The 16,874-nt window shown below is 43.2% G+C and overlaps 2 protein-coding genes across 2 annotated transcripts in view; one reads left to right on the forward strand and one right to left on the reverse strand.

The window, feature by feature from the left end:
- The window catches only part of SRPRB (SRP receptor beta subunit), a 13,259-nt gene extending 9,045 nt beyond the window's left edge, over positions 1-4,214 (forward strand). The window contains exon 7 of the mRNA XM_015415391.1: positions 2,358-4,214. Within this exon, the coding sequence (XP_015270877.1) occupies positions 2,358-2,574 (217 nt within the window). The 3' untranslated portion in view covers positions 2,575-4,214. The remainder of the gene's footprint in view (positions 1-2,357) is intronic.
- A 6,291-nt stretch (positions 4,215-10,505) lies between these two features.
- The window catches only part of RAB6B (RAB6B, member RAS oncogene family), a 26,674-nt gene continuing 20,305 nt past the window's right edge, over positions 10,506-16,874 (reverse strand). The window contains exons 6-7 of the mRNA XM_015415382.1: positions 16,824-16,874; positions 10,506-11,517 (exon numbers count right to left, since the gene is read on the reverse strand). Coding sequence (XP_015270868.1) covers positions 11,453-11,517; positions 16,824-16,874 — 116 coding nt within the window. The 3' untranslated portion in view covers positions 10,506-11,452. The remainder of the gene's footprint in view (positions 11,518-16,823) is intronic.

A 16,874-nucleotide genomic window follows, 5' to 3' on the forward strand; every position in this document is an offset into this window, starting at 1 on the left:
CAGTAGAATAGTGCCTGGTGGCAATTTCCTGACCCTGTTGCATGTAGTGATGAAAAGGATTGTATGAATGTCGTCACAGAAGTCAGTTTAATCAGTTCATGTTTTCATACCTTGAAACTATTACAGTGATGAAGGATAAACTTGGTTACTGTGAGGTCAAGAATACAATTTCAGATACTTCTGTTAATTTTTCCTTAGGGAAACAGATTCAGTTGTGTGGATTTCCTTTAGTGTCCAGCAGGTGGCAGTAATGGAGCTGAAGTTCAGCATGTAGTAATTTGCAGAAGGCCAGCCACTGAAAGCCTCATTACAGTTGATATGGATCTAGTAATTTTCAAATCACATTCTTAGAAGTATATTTTGACGTTCAGAACAGTAGACTCTGAATGCTGACTGATTAAAGCAGAGGCTTAAATGGACGCACCCCCTGTTGTCCCATCCTTAATGTGTCACCTCCCTCGTCAAACCATTAATTGTCCCGCAGATACCAAATTTAACAAACTCCTATAAGTTATTTATGTGTTGCATTTATACCCCACATTTTTTTCATTATGGAACTCAAGGGGGTTATGTAGAATTCTGCAGAAGTCTCCCATCCACCTAGACCTGCTTAGTTCAGCAAGGTTGCTGAATCATGTGCTCCAGTCATACCTGGGCCCTACTTTTATGGTGTGATATTATGCAGATTTACTATTGCATGATTTACTTTCAGTACAAGTAATTTCTATTACAGACCTCTAGTTTACTGACACATATTAAGTATCTTCACCAGTATTGAACTTAAGGAAAACAGCAGGGAGTGCTATAGTCTGTTCACACAAGGGGTTTAAGCTTCAAAAATTTGCTTGCACGATGTTCACAAAATACTTCCATACTGTCACTGGACTTAAGCATTTACATTTTGAATTGCATTAGGGCATAGGCAGAGGATAAAGCGGGCACTTCTAGAAAACTAGTGGCTGCATCATCATAGTCCTATGGAGTGGGGGGGAGACTGTGCTGGCTCAGAACTGCTCCAGACGAGCTGCAGAGAGCAGTGACGGGGAAGGATCTGCGGGCATGCCTGGGGCCGCTTTGAGAAAGCCCGCAGAGATCTCCCCCCCCCCCTGGCTGCCATTCTCTGTGGCTTGGCTAGAACAGCTCCGAGCAAGCTGGCAGAGACTTCCTCCTTACTGCTGCTCTCTGCAGCTCAGCTGGAACAGCTCCAAGCGAGCCAGCACAGTCCCCCCCCCCGCTCTGTTTGTGTGACCAGCACAGCTTGGGGGGGGGGGTTGTGCTGCAGAGAGTGGCAGAGGGGGAGTCTCTCCTGGCTCACCCAGAGCTCCTCTGAGCAAGCCAGCAGACTCCCCCCCCCCACCGTTCTCTGCGGCTCACCCAGCTCACCCAACACAGTCTGCCCTCCCAGGCTGCTGCGGCTCACCCAGCTCCTGGACCTGCCAACTTGCTGTCCTGCCAACAGGTCCAGCCAGAGGTAGGTGGGTAAGCGCAGAGAATGCTGTCCTGCTTTTAGGGGGATTTAAGGCCCCCTGTGTATTTTTTAAATCATTTAAGATTTTTATGCACACCTGGGGAGTCCTCCAAGTGTGCAGAAAGATCTGCACATGGCCCCAATCCGCAGGATATCAGCAGATTGCAGTCATGGGTAGCTAATAGTATATAGATAAAATTATGGATGGACATTGTTATTGATTATATGGCCATTTTTAAAAAAGTTATAGCTGGTTCTGGATCAGCTACTTTTGATCATTAATCTCTAGATTTGGGACATACTTCTGTGAGCTAAAATGCTAACTCTTCTGAACTAGGAGCATCTTTTTCAGAATAGTATATTAGAATACTGAATGTAATGTCAGGAATATTGGGGTGTTTTGCTGACATGACCCTGCATCCACATCAAAAAGTGCTGTTAAGTCCTCTTCACACCTGGGAGGACAGAATGGAGATTCTCGGTTTGCTTCCCACAATTAGAAAAGACACTTTTGGACATTTATCTGCTATTCGGTCATATTTAATGCTTTATAGCTGTTGACCTTATAACCTTAGCTTGTTATTTTGGACTTTGCATATCTTAAACATCATCATGTTACATGTTAATTTCCCTGTCTATAAATTTGAACCTTACACACCATTCCAGTGTATTTGAAAAAGTGTGCCTTGCACACGAAAGCTCATACCTTGAATAAACCTTTGTTGGTCTTAAAGGTGCCACTGGACACTAAATTTGTACTATCTGTATAAACAGTTTAGTATAGATCTCTGTAAAAGTGATGTGAATTGTATGCTGAAGTGCTAGAAGTATGCTAAAAGTGGAAGTCTCAAACATGTCTGCATGTAATTTATTCTCTCTTTCCCTCCAGCAATACCTTACGGGTGACCCGCTCAGCTGCTCCCAGCACACTGGATAGCACAAATTCTGGATCTGCCTCTCCGCTTGGGAAGAAGGGCAAGGAATTTGACTTCTCCCAGCTACCTATGAAAGTGGACTTTATAGAATGTAGTGCCAGAGGAAGCAAGGGAGAGGAGGGTAGTGCTGACATTGAGGGCTTGGAAAAATGGATATCCAAAACTGCTTGAGCCACAGGGAAGCATCAAAGGCAGCCACTAGGGGAAAAATGTGCATTTGAATAGTATGTGAAATCTAATGCAGGAAGGATGAGTCGTGGCAACAGCCTAAGTAGGATGGTGGGAGCCTTTGGAAGAACAATTATGACAAGGTCATTCTGCTGTACTTTGGAATGCTTTTCTGCTTGATGGCGTTCTGGCGGTGATGTACTGAAGAATCCCTCCAAATGTACACCACAAGCTGCAGTTCCTTTTCTCCTTCCCATTCTCATTTCCTTGTCATTTCTTCTACTATATCTTATCTATATAGGCTTTACATGTGGATTTGATACTGGGTGACAGTTGTGTTGTTTCAAAATTTGAATTTCTTCATTCTTGCTTGCTTTCCATTAGTAACCTCATCTGAGATGTTCCTGGTAAATAGCCACTTGTTTATGAGCATCTGTGAAAGCCGCTGGTTGCCTGATATTCAGACACCTCAGTGGGGGGGTTGACAGTGTGTGCTATGCCTAGTAGTGCCTTTTTCTGCTGCTAGGTTTGTGGTCTGATCCTTCTGCAGACTGTACTTTAATAACTGCGCTTGAGAGCTAAGAAATCCAAGCTGTTAAGTATGTTTTGGTTTCTGTTTCCAGGCCCTTTTCCCAGTCAGAGAGGGTGAAAGGTATGATATGCTATGTATTGCTGAGTTGATCTTACAGTATTTGAAATGTATTTCTGGCAAATACTTCCATTTTAATTGGCTGATATATCCATGGTTGGAGACCCTGTGCGTTTTTGGTAAGACCTAATGTAACACTCTCTACAAACAGTGGTAATGGTATGGGGCTCTTCTCCATTCTGTCTGTTTCACTACTTGGTGGACATGGGTCTTAATATTATCTGTGCCCAGTTTCCTGAAGGTGTTTCTGCTGTACGAATTTGTGTTGTACTGTTAGAAAAGACAAATGTTGGGACTGTGTATACATTCTTGGCCACCAAGTCAGAGAGTACTTCTCTAGGTGACATTCATATATTTTGCAAGAAATTCCTTACCAACAGGAAGACATCGTTCACAATTACTTTACTATGTCAGAAGAAGTACTTGGGCCTGCTTCATATAATATGAAAGAGATGTTTGCTGCATGTCCCAGCAGTGAACATTTAATGTTTGGGAGTTGAGCATGTGCAAACATTTGGTAAACAGATCCCTGCAAGCCTCACCCAGCTGTTGCTCCTGGATGCATGTTTTCTCTGTGTCTACTGATGCTCATCTCCCTTTCAAGCATTAGTGCCCACTGCCTGTTCCAGCAGTGATGCATACAAGAATCTTTTTCATATTGTGTAAAACATACCCAGAATTTTATCTGCACTCAATATAATCAGCGTATGTTGCAGTTAGTAGCGTAGCCTGTTACCAGTTGTGGATTTGGTTGAAAACCGACTTTGTATCTTTGAACAGCTCCTGCTTTGGATTGCAGTTTACCTTATTAGCTTCTTGTCATATCTATACCATGGTAGCAAGACATGGAGGCTCAGACCATGAAGCATATGCATCTCGTTGTGTTCATGGCTCAAGATACCAGAGGCTTTGTATATACTGTATTCACAAACTCACAGGTGTAAGCAATCAGGCCTTTTAAATTATTCTTTGAAAATGTCTGTGAATAAAGTCATTTGGCTGATTGTTTGGCTTTTCTCTAATGCTCCTCTGATATCCCTTGTCACTACTAATATTATTTGCTTCTAATCAAGGTGATGTAATGATGTTTTATGCAATTCTGTGTCATTGAGGTGAATACTTTTTTTTTTTGGTGAACCAGAGGGAGACTCTTACAATTATTGCAGCACAATATTTATGTAGGTGAAATTTATGTAGCTGGAACTTTGAACAGCACACTTTGCAGAGAAAGTCCCATAGATGATGTGTAACATAAGCCAAGGAACTAGCTGTCCGAAAAACTAATGGTTAACTCTCATGGTTCTTGCTGTTTAGCACTAGATCCCATTAGTCTCAGTCCAGTTGTCTGTTGTAGCCATCAGTCTGTTTGTCTATACATTCACTGTCAGCTACAGCGGAACTTTCTGGCCTCTACCTCCTGATACTTAGTATGACTGTTAATATCTAGCTACCCATTCTTCTTTGTATTATATGCATTCCAGTATTTCTGCTGGTTGAATAAGTAGGTATTTTGAAGTATTTGGGGACATGGTATGGCCAAAGCCAGTTGAGCTTATTTCTGTCTTGTTTTTAAATTCCAGGTCACAAGAGTAGTGCCAGAACATTCCCAGAATGCTTTGGAGGGTGGACTCTATGGCACTGTATCACCCCTGAGGTCCCTGTCCTCTTAAGGCTCCACCCCCAAATCTCCATGGATTTCCCAAACTCAGTCTGGCAACCCTATGGGGAACTGGTATTGATAGTTGGGAGATCTGTTGTGATTCCAGGATATCTCCAGCTCCCATCAGCCCCTAGAAGGAGAGAAGGAAGCAGGAAAAAGGGAGAGACTATTGGGAGCTTTCAGGAAAGGGGGAAAAAAATAGAGAGGGGGAAGTGGGATGCCTCCCGCAAATACTTGCGGGCTGTCACTTGTCTATATATTATTAGCCACCTGTGCCCCCCCCCCATCTGCAGATAGCTAAATCTGCATATTGGGGCCATACAGAGGCTAAACAGATTTTCCAGCAAACTTGGGGCACTCCCCAGTTTGCAGGGGGAAAAATCTGAAAATTAAAAAAACATTGTTTGTTTTTTAATCTCCCCAAAAGTAAAAGCACTTACCTCTGACAGTCATCTTTGGTGCTCGGGAGCTGCACTGGGATCAGCCGTGGCAGTGGCTGCACCAGGGAGCTGCGCTAGGCCCAGCGGCAGTGCGGCCCAGGAGCCCCATTGGTCCCAGCGGCACAGCCTGGGAACCTTGCAGGGCCCGGCGGTGGCTGCACATCTCAGGAGCAGCACAGGGCATGCCACCAGCAGTGACACGGGAGCCGTGTGGGGTTATCCTGCCAGCAGCAGCAAAGCCCCTGGTTTGCACTGGGCCTGGCGTGAAAGGGGAGGAATCCCCCCCCCATGAGTATTGTGGGCCCACATGTTTGTGTGTATTGCAAAGAGATGTTTCTCATCTTCTGTGGTGGACTGTAGTTTCTTTCATACTCAGTTCTAATCACTTTGTTGGCTGATCTCTTGGATGTGTTGTTATTCGTGATGGTCAGAAGCAGGAACCTTTTGAGGGGCTGAGGAAAGTGTGTTGCTGTACAGCACTGTGACTTATAACTGAGTTCAATTACAGCACAAATGACACTGGAAATTAGTCCAGTGGGACTGTGGGGCCCTTATTTCTTCCTTCTCTGGAGTCTGGAGCTGCTGCTTGCTCTCCTCTCAATCACCGGTTAGCTCAGTGGAGAGTCCTCCCTCTCATTTGTGATCTGTGCAGATTGCTCAGAGTGCAGAGGCAGCTGTTCATTGACAGCCCTTCATCCTAGTCATCCGTTACTTCTGCCTTCTGATTTAATCTCTTCTGTTGTTTCAACTGAGCCAAAGAAAGGCATCACACGAGTTTCACTATTTTCCAGTGCTCTTTCTCTATGGAACTCTTTCTGAAAAATGCTGCAATTTAGGCATCTAAAGGACTGTCATACCTATCACATTTCTATCCACTGTTTCAGGGTCTCCATGGTTGTCCCTCCTCTTATTTCTTCTCCTCTTTAAGGCAGATTCAGGCTGAGGGAGAGTAACCAGCTTCATTTGAACTCTGGTCTCCCGCTTTAATGACTACACTGGTTCTCTGAGCGTATGACAAAACATGCTTGTAACTGAATTGTGCAACCCAGATTGTGAGAAGCTGTTGGTGGGAAACAGCCTAAGATGGGTTTTACTAATAGCCACACTGTACATTCACATGGAGTAGTAGGTGCAGTATAAACTTGTGTATGAGGGGGAATTAGTTCAGCGTATCTGAAGAAGCTTCTGCTGCTGGCTTAAATGAACTGAAGATCTTGGGATCCAGGTTCCAAGGTACTCTTCATCCCTTAGACTCTTAAGTCTATCTCACTTGCTGAGGGCAAATAATGATGTCTGGTTTACTCTAGTGCATCCATGTCTTTTTAAATAATGCTTAGGCTGGGTTTATGAAGTCCCAATAGAGAAAGTAGTAGCAAAGTATTTACTGGATATTAAAGTGCTACAGAACACACACAAGCAAAGCCACAAGACTTCTTGTTTTCTTAGCCTGAAATACACTGTTCACAAAATCCACACAACATATTGTGTTTCTTTGGTTTTGAAGATGCCTTAGCAATTTATGGTTTCTAAACATTGTTAAGATTTATATCATATCAAAGTGGTCCATAGTATGTAGATAATAGATGTACAAAATGGAGCCTGGGACAGATAGGGGGATTTCTCTGCAAATCTGAAGGAAGACCCAAGTTTGCAGAAAAATCTGAAATCTAACAAAGATGTGTTGGCGGATCAAAACTCCACAAAATAGTAGAAACAATGCCTGTAGCTTTAATTCAGAGTTTTGCTCCTTTTTGGCTTGACATCCTTATTTCAACCCTCTCTTCAACCTCCCCCTAACTGTATGTCATATTTTTGCTTCCTGTTGGTTATTAAATTCAAGTGCTTCAGATCATTTATCTCATATGCCAGATTTGCTTTGCACTGATTTTTCTGCAGTGCATTTTCTATTCATCTGGTTTTACCCTTTGCAGAATGCTTTCTTGTGGTCTCCTGAAGTACCCTGGAGAAGAAAAATCTGATGGACCCTTCTTAGTAATGAACGCACGAAGCTGCCTTATAATGAATCAGACCCTTGTTCCATCAAAGTCAGTATTGTCTATTTAGACCGTCAGTGGCTCTCCAGGATCTCAGGTTGAGGTCTTTCACATAGCCTCCTACCTGATCCTTTTAAATGGAGATGCTGGGGATTGAACCTGGGACCTTCTGCTTGCCAAGCAGATGTTCTGCCAGTGAGCCACAGATCCTCCCAAATAAAATGTGCCCCTGGGAATCTGCTCCAAGTCTTTGTGCTTTATCATGGTTCATAGAATCATAGAGTTGGAAAGAACCTCCAAGGTCATCTAGTCCAACCCCCTGCACAATGCAGGAAATTCACAAATACTTCCTCCTCCACACTTGCAGTGACCACTGTTCCACACCCAGAAAATGACAAAAAGCCTCCAGGATCTCCAGCCAAACTGGCCTGGAGATGTCAGATGGCCATCTAGTCACTGGCTGCGGTCACATGGAACATTAGCCATGCTAGAGAGACGGAAGTCAGGCGGAGTTTCTGGGCGCGATCTCACCGGCACATCTGGGAAGCGTAGCGCTTCCATGGCTCAACCGAGGCTTCCTGCCGAAAACTGCGCTGCAAAAAACTAGTACCTCGGAGGTACTAGTTTCCGGAAACTGCGGGGCAAGGGCGGGCGTCTGATCATGTTTCCGGTGGCATCTGGCGCCCGCCCATGTCCCCTTGCAAACAAGGTTTTTTCCCCCCCAAGTCTCCGTGGATGCGCACAAGCACCCAACGGAGCATGCGCATTTTTGGTGTACATGACAAAAAAACCCACCCGTTTGCCGCACCGTGCGCTTCTTTGTTGCGCGCAGGATCGTCCTGTGATCAGCACCTCTCCCTTCCCATGGAACCTCGACGGAACCTTCAGGGGAGATCTGATCCCTTAACCGCGCGTTAGTTTGCCCCGGGGCAAACAGCCACGCTTCCCCCCCGCAGTTTCCTGCCCGTGTGACCGGAGCCACTGTTTGAAAACCTCCAACGAAGGAGAGCCAACCACCTACTGAGGAAGCCTGTTCCACTGAGGAACCACTCTAGCTGTCAGGAAGTTCTTCCAGATGTTTAGCTGAAAACTCTTCTGATTTATGTTCTGGGACAACAGAAAGCAACTCCATACCATCCTCTATATGACAGCCCTTCACCTCTCAGTCGTCTCTTCTCCAGACTAAACATACCCAGCTCCGTCAACCTTTCCTCATAGGACTTGGTCTCCAGACCCTTCACCATCTTTGTTCCCTTCTTCTAGACTCGTTCCCACTTGTCTATATCCTTCTTAAATTGTGGTGCTCAAAACTGAACACAATACTATAAGTGAGGTCCAACCAGAGCAGAGTAAAGCAATACCATCACTTCACATGATCAGGACACTATACCTCTGTTGATACAGCCCAAAATCGCATTTGTCTTTTTAGCTACCGCATCACACTGCTGACTTATGTTCAGTGTATGGTCTACTAAGACCCCAGACCCTTTTCACACATACTACTGCCAAGGCAAGTCTCCCCCATTTTATAATTATGCATTTGATTTTTCCTACCTAAGTGCAGAACTTTACATTTATCCCCATTGAAATTCATTTTATTTGTTTTAGCTCAGTTTTTCAGCCTGTCAAGATCATCCTGTATCCTGACTCTGTCTTCTACTGTATTTGGTACCCTTCCCAATTTAGAATCCTCTGCAAATTTAATAAGCATTCCGTCTATCCCTTATCCAAATTATTGATAAAGATGTGGAACGAAACAGGTCCCAGGACAGATCCTTGAGGCACTCCATTTGTCACTCCTCTCCAAGAGGATGAGGAACCATTCACAAGCATTCTTTGGGTGCGATCTGTCAACCAGTTACAGATCCACCTAACAGTCATAGGATTCAAACCACATTTTACCAATTTGTCAACAAGAATATTATGTGGAAGCTTATCAAAAGCCTTACTTAAATCAAGATAAACTATGTCCACAGCTTTCCCCTGATCCAGCAAGGTAGCAACTTTCTCAAAAAAAGAGATAAAATTGGTCTGACATGACTTGTTCGTGAGAAACCCATGCTGGCTCTTAGCAATTACAGCCGTCCTTTCTAAATGCTCAAGGACGATTTGTTTGATGATTTGTTCTAAAACTTTCCCAGGTATAGACGTCAAGCTTATGGGTCGGTAGTTACCCAGATCCTCCTTTTTCCCCTTCTTGTTTGTAATCTAACTGTGAAACTTGCAAAGTTTCTGTCTCACATTCATTTGAATCCAAAATCTTGAATTATATATATAGTATATATATAATAGTAAGGTGGTGTGTGTGTTGCTGTACAGTATGCAAGTAGTACTACTCCATAATGAGGAAAAGAAAAAGCGGCATATTAGTTGTAGCACTGTAGTAATGACTGTGACATTCCGTAAAACTTGGGCCAAGAGCTTTGCTGAACAACATGTGAGAATCGTTATGATGCTATATTGACTGATATGACAGTGAGGTAACATGTCAGCTTATATAGTTATTCCTTTAGTAGTGTTCCCAGAATGTGACTACATGCCACTATCACACACTGAACAACAACATCTGGAGATACATCTCTATGCACTTTTTCTAGTTACACATGAATCTGAGTTTAATTTATTGAAGACATGACAAGTCACACTTTTCCCCAACAATAACAAAAACCTTCTAGACCCACACACTGCAGCAACTGTAATTTTCCACAACTGTTGTTGGTTGCAATTCAAGTCATAACAGTGGGAGAAACCAAGCATGTATATTGTGTGTGAGTATGTAATACATACACCTCCACACAGCGATGTGTGTAAATGTATGTTTTATGTCAATATAAAACATGCACACACATGTATACAAAAATTAAATACATTATCTATCGCATCTTTGTTGCCAAAGCATTCTTCTCTTCTTAGGCAACAGGGCCTTCTTCCTCTCTTTGTCCACTCATGCAAAAGTTATTATCACTCATAATAATGATCAACCACCATGAATAGTACATTCGGCTAAAAGTGAGCTGGTCCCAATGGACTATGGTTGAAATGACAGACAGTTCTGGTTAAACCTCGGCCACCATTTTGAGTTGCTTCCTTGAAGGAATCTGCTTCTAACCATAAGCTTAGAGATGAATCCATCTGGACACATTGGAGTAATGTCCCCCCCCCCCAAAAGAAAACCCCACAATTTTGAGTGCTTTGTTCAACACAATTTTAAAGTTAAACTGGCAGCCAGATTTGGCTGTGATGTGCTGGCAGAGAACAAGGATGATCAGAACCCCATGGGACAACCATACATTTAAAGTGACAGCAATGCCATTGGTTTCACAAATACACCCTAGTGTATGTGTGTGGTGGCTTCTGCTAGCTAGTGTGATTCTTTTTTTCAAATGGACTTAAGACTATGTGACAAGTGAACATCTTAAAACATGTACCTGCTCTAGCAGTGCTAAAAAGAAACCACTCCCATAGTATAATAAAATACAGTATGAAACATGATAGCAAGATGTGCATGCACTATAGACCCTGTGAAGCCATTTGGGAGCTATGGAGGCACACTGCCTCTATCATGAACAAAGTGTGTCTAGTTGTAGCTCTCTTGTCCACCTCTACATGGCTATATAGTCAGAGGCCTTGTTTTGTATACTGGCAACTGCAGCACACATTGCTAGCCTGTCATTGGACTGTGAATTGTATAGTTAGTGTCTCAGTGAACCAATCAGGGACTAGTTTCCTACAAGGTATGTGTACTCTTTATGCCAAACATTGAAATTAGCCAGCCTGTATAATCTTGGGGTTGTCTCTGTAAGTTTACAAATATACAATTAAAAAAAGTGCCCGGAAAAGATACAAGTCCCCATGGCTGAGAGCTGTATACACACAAAGTGTCTTGTTTAAAATTCTGAATTGTTTTGGCATTTTTAATAAAGTACAATATATTACAGCCAAACCCAACAAAATAAAATAGAACCAGCTGTTGAATAATGTATTCTGATCCCTGCCACCCCCTCCCTGGAGAGACACAGAGAGAAAAGAGATTCTCCCCATTGAATAACTCAAGTCGTAGTATTAGGAAGCTAACCAATAGGAAGCAACACAACAAGCGTGTGGTGTCAAATGGAGCTGACGAATCCTTCGCTTTGCATTAACAAGAGCACCCTCCTTCACTGGCTGGTGGTTCCTGTGGTTTGTCCAACTTTATGTCAATCACTGAAGAAAAAAAGTTAAGGTAGAAAACTAAAGAGGTAAAGCAGCTTCCTGCATCATTGAGGCTTTTGATAGGCTAGTCATTTAAAGACTGCATCTCATCCTATAAACTGTCTGCTAACATGCTAGTTGCTACCTACTTGCAGCTGTGTGGAAATCAGTTGTCATGGTCCATCTCGCAAATGTTAATTCACAAAATAACTATCAGATGCTTTCTGAATCCAGATTCCAGAGGGCAAATAATGAAAGTCATATTGTGTCAAGTTTCCAAGAACTCTTCTGTTACTACTAGCAAAGGACAGAGAAGCTGCAGCATTGGTTTTGGATGCTCCAAATCTCCCATCACCTCTAAAGCTTACAGGGGCAAATTATTTCTTGCAGTAACTCTGAAAGATAGGTTAGGTGAAGCATTAGGGAGAGAACTGCAAACCCTTTTGCTAGTTGAAAAGTGCTAAAGAAATTACCATAATTTAGCTAGTCTTTAACGTGCCTCAAGGCTGTTGTAACAGATTCATTGTAGTATAATGAGGCACATTTTGTCAGATGCACTAAGTGGGCCTTGGCTTACAAATGCTTATGCCAAGTCCATTTGTTAGCCTTTAAGGTGCCCCAACATTTAGTCACAGTATAACATGGGTACCCTCTGGAATTTATCACAGAGACAGAAACAGCCCAGGTCTTGGCTATGGCCCAGCATGACTAAGCAAATGCGATGGAGTAGGTCAGCAAAGGCCCACGAACTGCTCCCCTCCACTCACGTTATACTGCTGGAGGTGGCAGCAGGCAGCAGCTTGGATGTTCTGGGTTTCTCCACTCCTCCTCCTCCTCCTGCAGCCCTCCCTTCAAGCAGCAACAGGTGGTTTGAGGCAAGCAAGCCTTCCTCAGCCCAGAATCCTCCAAACCACCAATACTTGTTGCTGCAATTCAGGCTTGAATGGGCAAGTAGGAGTGGGGCATGGAGCTCCCTGGGCCCATTTGGCATCTCCTCCATTCAAGAGCAGTTGAAGTATTTATGTGCATGAGAAAAGAAATCCTAGAAAGTGGGGAGAAAGGTAAGGAATGGAGACCCGTCTCCTCTTCTTCCCTCATCCTGCAACAAGTTGGAAGGTCACTTTACTCCTAAATTCCCCTGCTTAAGTATATGCAATTGCATTTGCTCGCTTTCACCCTTTACAACTCCCTCCTGTCCCTTGCTCTGTTGTCTTTGCAACCTGAAGTTACTGTGTGAGGGCCAGGAAAGGTGTAGGGAGCTCTCTTTCTTGTCTGCTTATGGAATTATGTATGTGCTGCATAAGAGGACTAAGATTTAGGTGGCAGGATGATGACCACCACTTACTAGAGCTGTGGGCAAGCCAGCTATTCCCAGCCCACCCCCAGAGCTGCTTCGGTGCCAAGAGGCTTGTGCTTGGCTCTTGGGTGATTTGCTGGGACTCATTGGTTTAACTAGAGGAGGAAGGTAAATGGTCTATTCCCACCTACCTCTTCCCCTTTTGCAACTAATAAGACATTAGCCAAATGCCAATGAAGATGTAGACTGACATGACTGAACTGCCAATTAAGAACCCCTCCCCGCCTTCATTCTGCAGACCACTAAAAGAAGAGACAAATTTCCTCGGTCTGTGTGCAAAACTAATGATTTACAGATCCCCCCCCCCAAAAAAAAAGAGAGAAAGGAGTAGGCAGAGAGATCTTTTGAATTAGCTAGCTGACTCAGTAGACATCTGGCTATGGAGGAGCCTTGTGTAGAGTCAGACCATTTGTGTGTCTAGCTCCAGCACTATCTGCCTCCACTGGGCAGTGGCTTTCCAGGGACTCCTTTTAACTGGAAGCTCCCCGGGGACTGAACCTGGCATCTTCTAAGTGAAAAGCATAAATGTTACTACTGAGCCACAGACCTTCACTTAAACACACATCCAACAATGCATGTAAAGGGATCTGGATGTCTCATTATGTATGGACCTTCATGCCATCTCAAGTATATAGAAAAGTATCCTTTGACTGAGGCCAAAGTAGGGAATTCATCCTCCAGGGCATGACAACACAGGTCTGCCTGTCTTAACCAGTCACAGACAAATCTCCTCCTCCTTGCAGAGCCCCGGCTGTGGTGCTGATATATGGAATATATACTAAACTCAGTTGAGACTCCTCCCTCCCCCCCAGGAGCTGACCTTCCCTAGCAATTAAGCTGGAAGAGTTGCAGTCACTCACAGTGAGACACCCTCTCTCTCTTCCACCGCGGTGGGTTGAAGCTAACGTGCTGATTTTTTTTAGATGATGCTCAGTGATCCTACTGCTGCATGTTGCCTCTGGGGCAATTTGAGAGAAATTAAAGCCAGGCTCAGCAGTTGTGCATCCTTCTCTTGCTGCACGTAACACCAGAGGCCAGTTTTCATAGCAGAAGCAAGTGAGACAAGCTCTGGTCTGTCCTCCAGACAGTGCTTGTGGGGAGTGGGACTGCATGTTTGAATGTTGGCCTAGGCAAAAAACCAACCAATCAACCAACCCCCTTCAATATAGAAAAGCAGCAAGGCATGGAAAAGAACCCTTGTCTCTGACATGCTGGTTTCCTCGGTGCAGTAAAATGTAGAAAGAATTGGGAGGACATAAGAGCAGCCTTGCTGGGTCAGACTAGTGATTCATCTAGTCCAGCATCCTGTTTCACACAGCAGCCAACAAGAGTATAGCATCCGAGGTCTACTGTTGCCTCCTAGAGGAGAACTGGGAGTTTGGGACATTGATTTTTGGCTCCTTATATTTTCATCCAGGGAGGCCTCATTATGGCAACCAAAGAGGAATAAAAGGGCAGGCTTTGTAGAAATTAGGTAGCAGAAAGAAAAGCACAGGCAGGGAAGGAAGGTCCAAGTGAAAATCCAAGTGCTTGACTGTATCACAAAAAACCCTCCTTGCATAGGTTTTGAAGATTTCTTTCCAAAGGGTATTTTAAGAAACCATGGTCCATATCTCATTTTTTAAAAAGAGGCCTAACCCTGGAGCAAAAATCTGAGAAACTCAAGACAAATTTGCACACACAAATACACACCGCCATAAGGCTGAGAATCTACTTATGTAGGAAAGGAACCCCCCCACACACACACATCAGAGGCTCCAACTGCTAGTTGGATTTTATAATGTACCCCAAAATGTGTACAAATCATTGTTGATACTGATGGGTACATTTGTCAGTAATCAAAGTGGGAAAATGAGCAAAGATTAAGGAGGGAAGAATACTTCAGAGGCACTAGGCATGGAAATGGATTCTAGAAGCCAGGAAGGATCATGGGACAATGTACTAAATCCAAAGTAAAGATGTTGGAAGTCTTTTAAAATAAATTTGGTGTCATTGTTTAGCATCAGTTTCCGGAATTCCCTTGAACTTAGAGCCAGACAAGTCTATACGGAATTCTAAACCAAGATAATTTCTAAATCATAGTGAAGAATAGCTATTAAAACTACAAGAGACAGTTATATGGATCATCTCCAGCCCTCCCTGAATAACCTCAGCAGGGGAACGTTAGGCATTCCCTTTGTAACAATTCCTCTCTATTTTCTGCCAGCTTCAGAGACAGAAAGCGGGGGGAGGTCATTACTGCTATGTTTAATTTGGCAACCATGAACTTCTCTTAAATAAATAACACTTAATTGGACCATATTCATTAGTACTGCTTTAGTCTGATGCTTTTTTTGTGTGTGTTGATTCCGTAACTGGGAAAGGGGGGATTCTGGGTTCAGTCTAATGAGACCATTTATGTCTGCAAGGGAATACCTGATGGGTGCTTAGAAATACCCAAGGATGTTATTCCAGCAACTCGCTAAGCAGTACTATTTGAGACACAATAAAATTAAACACAGCACGTGGCTTGTGGAATCTTAGCTTTTCTCAATAAGAGAAAATCAAACAAAGTTAAACAGTTTTTATGAATCAGTGCAAGATTTTTTAGAGACAAACAACTTCCCAGACAAACTCCAGTATGGCTGGGTTATGACTGCTTTCTAAACAGATGCCTTTCTAAGTCCATTTAAATCATTACAAGAAGACCTGAGTGAAGTAATTTGAAACAAGAGTGCTTGCCTACCTTAGTGATACCCAGAAATTGTTAGCTAACAAACCAAAATCCTTAACAAGGACAACATCTGCCATTATCTAGGAGCAAGATAGCTTCTTTTGCTTGATATTAAAGAGTTGTGGTAAGCAATCTGTGTTAGAAAATCAAAAGTTCCACAACAAGAAAAGCCAAGTTCTGTGTTTGGTATGATTTATGCTGGTTACAGTTGCATGCACTTGTGTACATGATCGAGATCAAATTCACACTCTGCCACTAAACTAACTGGATGAACTTGGGCTAGTTGTGCTCTCAGCCTAATGTACCCTACAGGGTTATTGTGAATATAAAACGTGAGACAGAGCCATTTATGTCATTCTGGCCTTCTTGGAGCAGGGGAAGGATAAAAAATAAGCAAATACACATCTCAATACTTGGCTCTAATCTTTTTTAAAAAGCAAATTTATAGCCCTTGTAACTGTGACGATAGCTTTGATGTTGGGTGGGATGTATCCAGCACAATCTGAAAAGCTGTGGGAATTCACAGGCTCCAGTGTCATTCATGCCTCCTTATCCTGCACATTATAGCTTGCATCCAGATATCACTGGATATTGTGCCATTCTTATACTGTAACAAGAATTTGCAACTGGATTGGGCTGTCCAGTCATGTTAATCTAGTTGCAAATCATCACTATCTTGCAATGATAGCACAATATCCAATGATGTGTGGATGCAGCCCGTCACAAGCAGAAGCAGCATATATTATGTTGATTTGAGTACATGATAAAACTGGAGAATTCAGTGTCCCTTAATGCAAAATTTTGTTGTTTTTTTTTAAAAAAGAACACCTAATACACATGTCCTATTAATAACTGTGCTCACACTGGCTTATATTTGCAGTGGCCTACAGCATTGCTGTTCCCCTGCCTAGTTTCCATTTTCACCCATTTCTAGAGATAAAATTATTGAGCTAGGAGGAGATGAAATGCTCTCTGCTCTGACAATTCCTGATGACAGAGTGGCGTGGAAGGATAAACCATGTAACTTCCTGTAGTCTTTGCCATGTGAGTTTTCACTTGCTTTTGAACCCCTCTCTGAAGGTTATGCAGAAGAGAAAGCATTCTGGGTGGTGCTGGTTTCACATTCATACAACAAACCCAACTGAAATAGTAAGGGAGTGTGAAAACACTGCCATCACATCTAAGAGTGGTAGGTTCCTGAGCGGAAAGGAACTTATGGAAGAACCCACTGTTATTACCAAAGGATACTCCCTTCTTTGCTCTTCTCTTGAACACTCTCCATTCCTGGCAAAGCTGAGG

The sequence above is a fragment of the Gekko japonicus genome, unplaced genomic scaffold, assembly GCF_001447785.1.
Source record: "Gekko japonicus isolate JY-2015 unplaced genomic scaffold, Gekko_japonicus_V1.1 scaffold1046, whole genome shotgun sequence".
NCBI lineage: Eukaryota > Metazoa > Chordata > Lepidosauria > Squamata > Gekkonidae > Gekko > Gekko japonicus.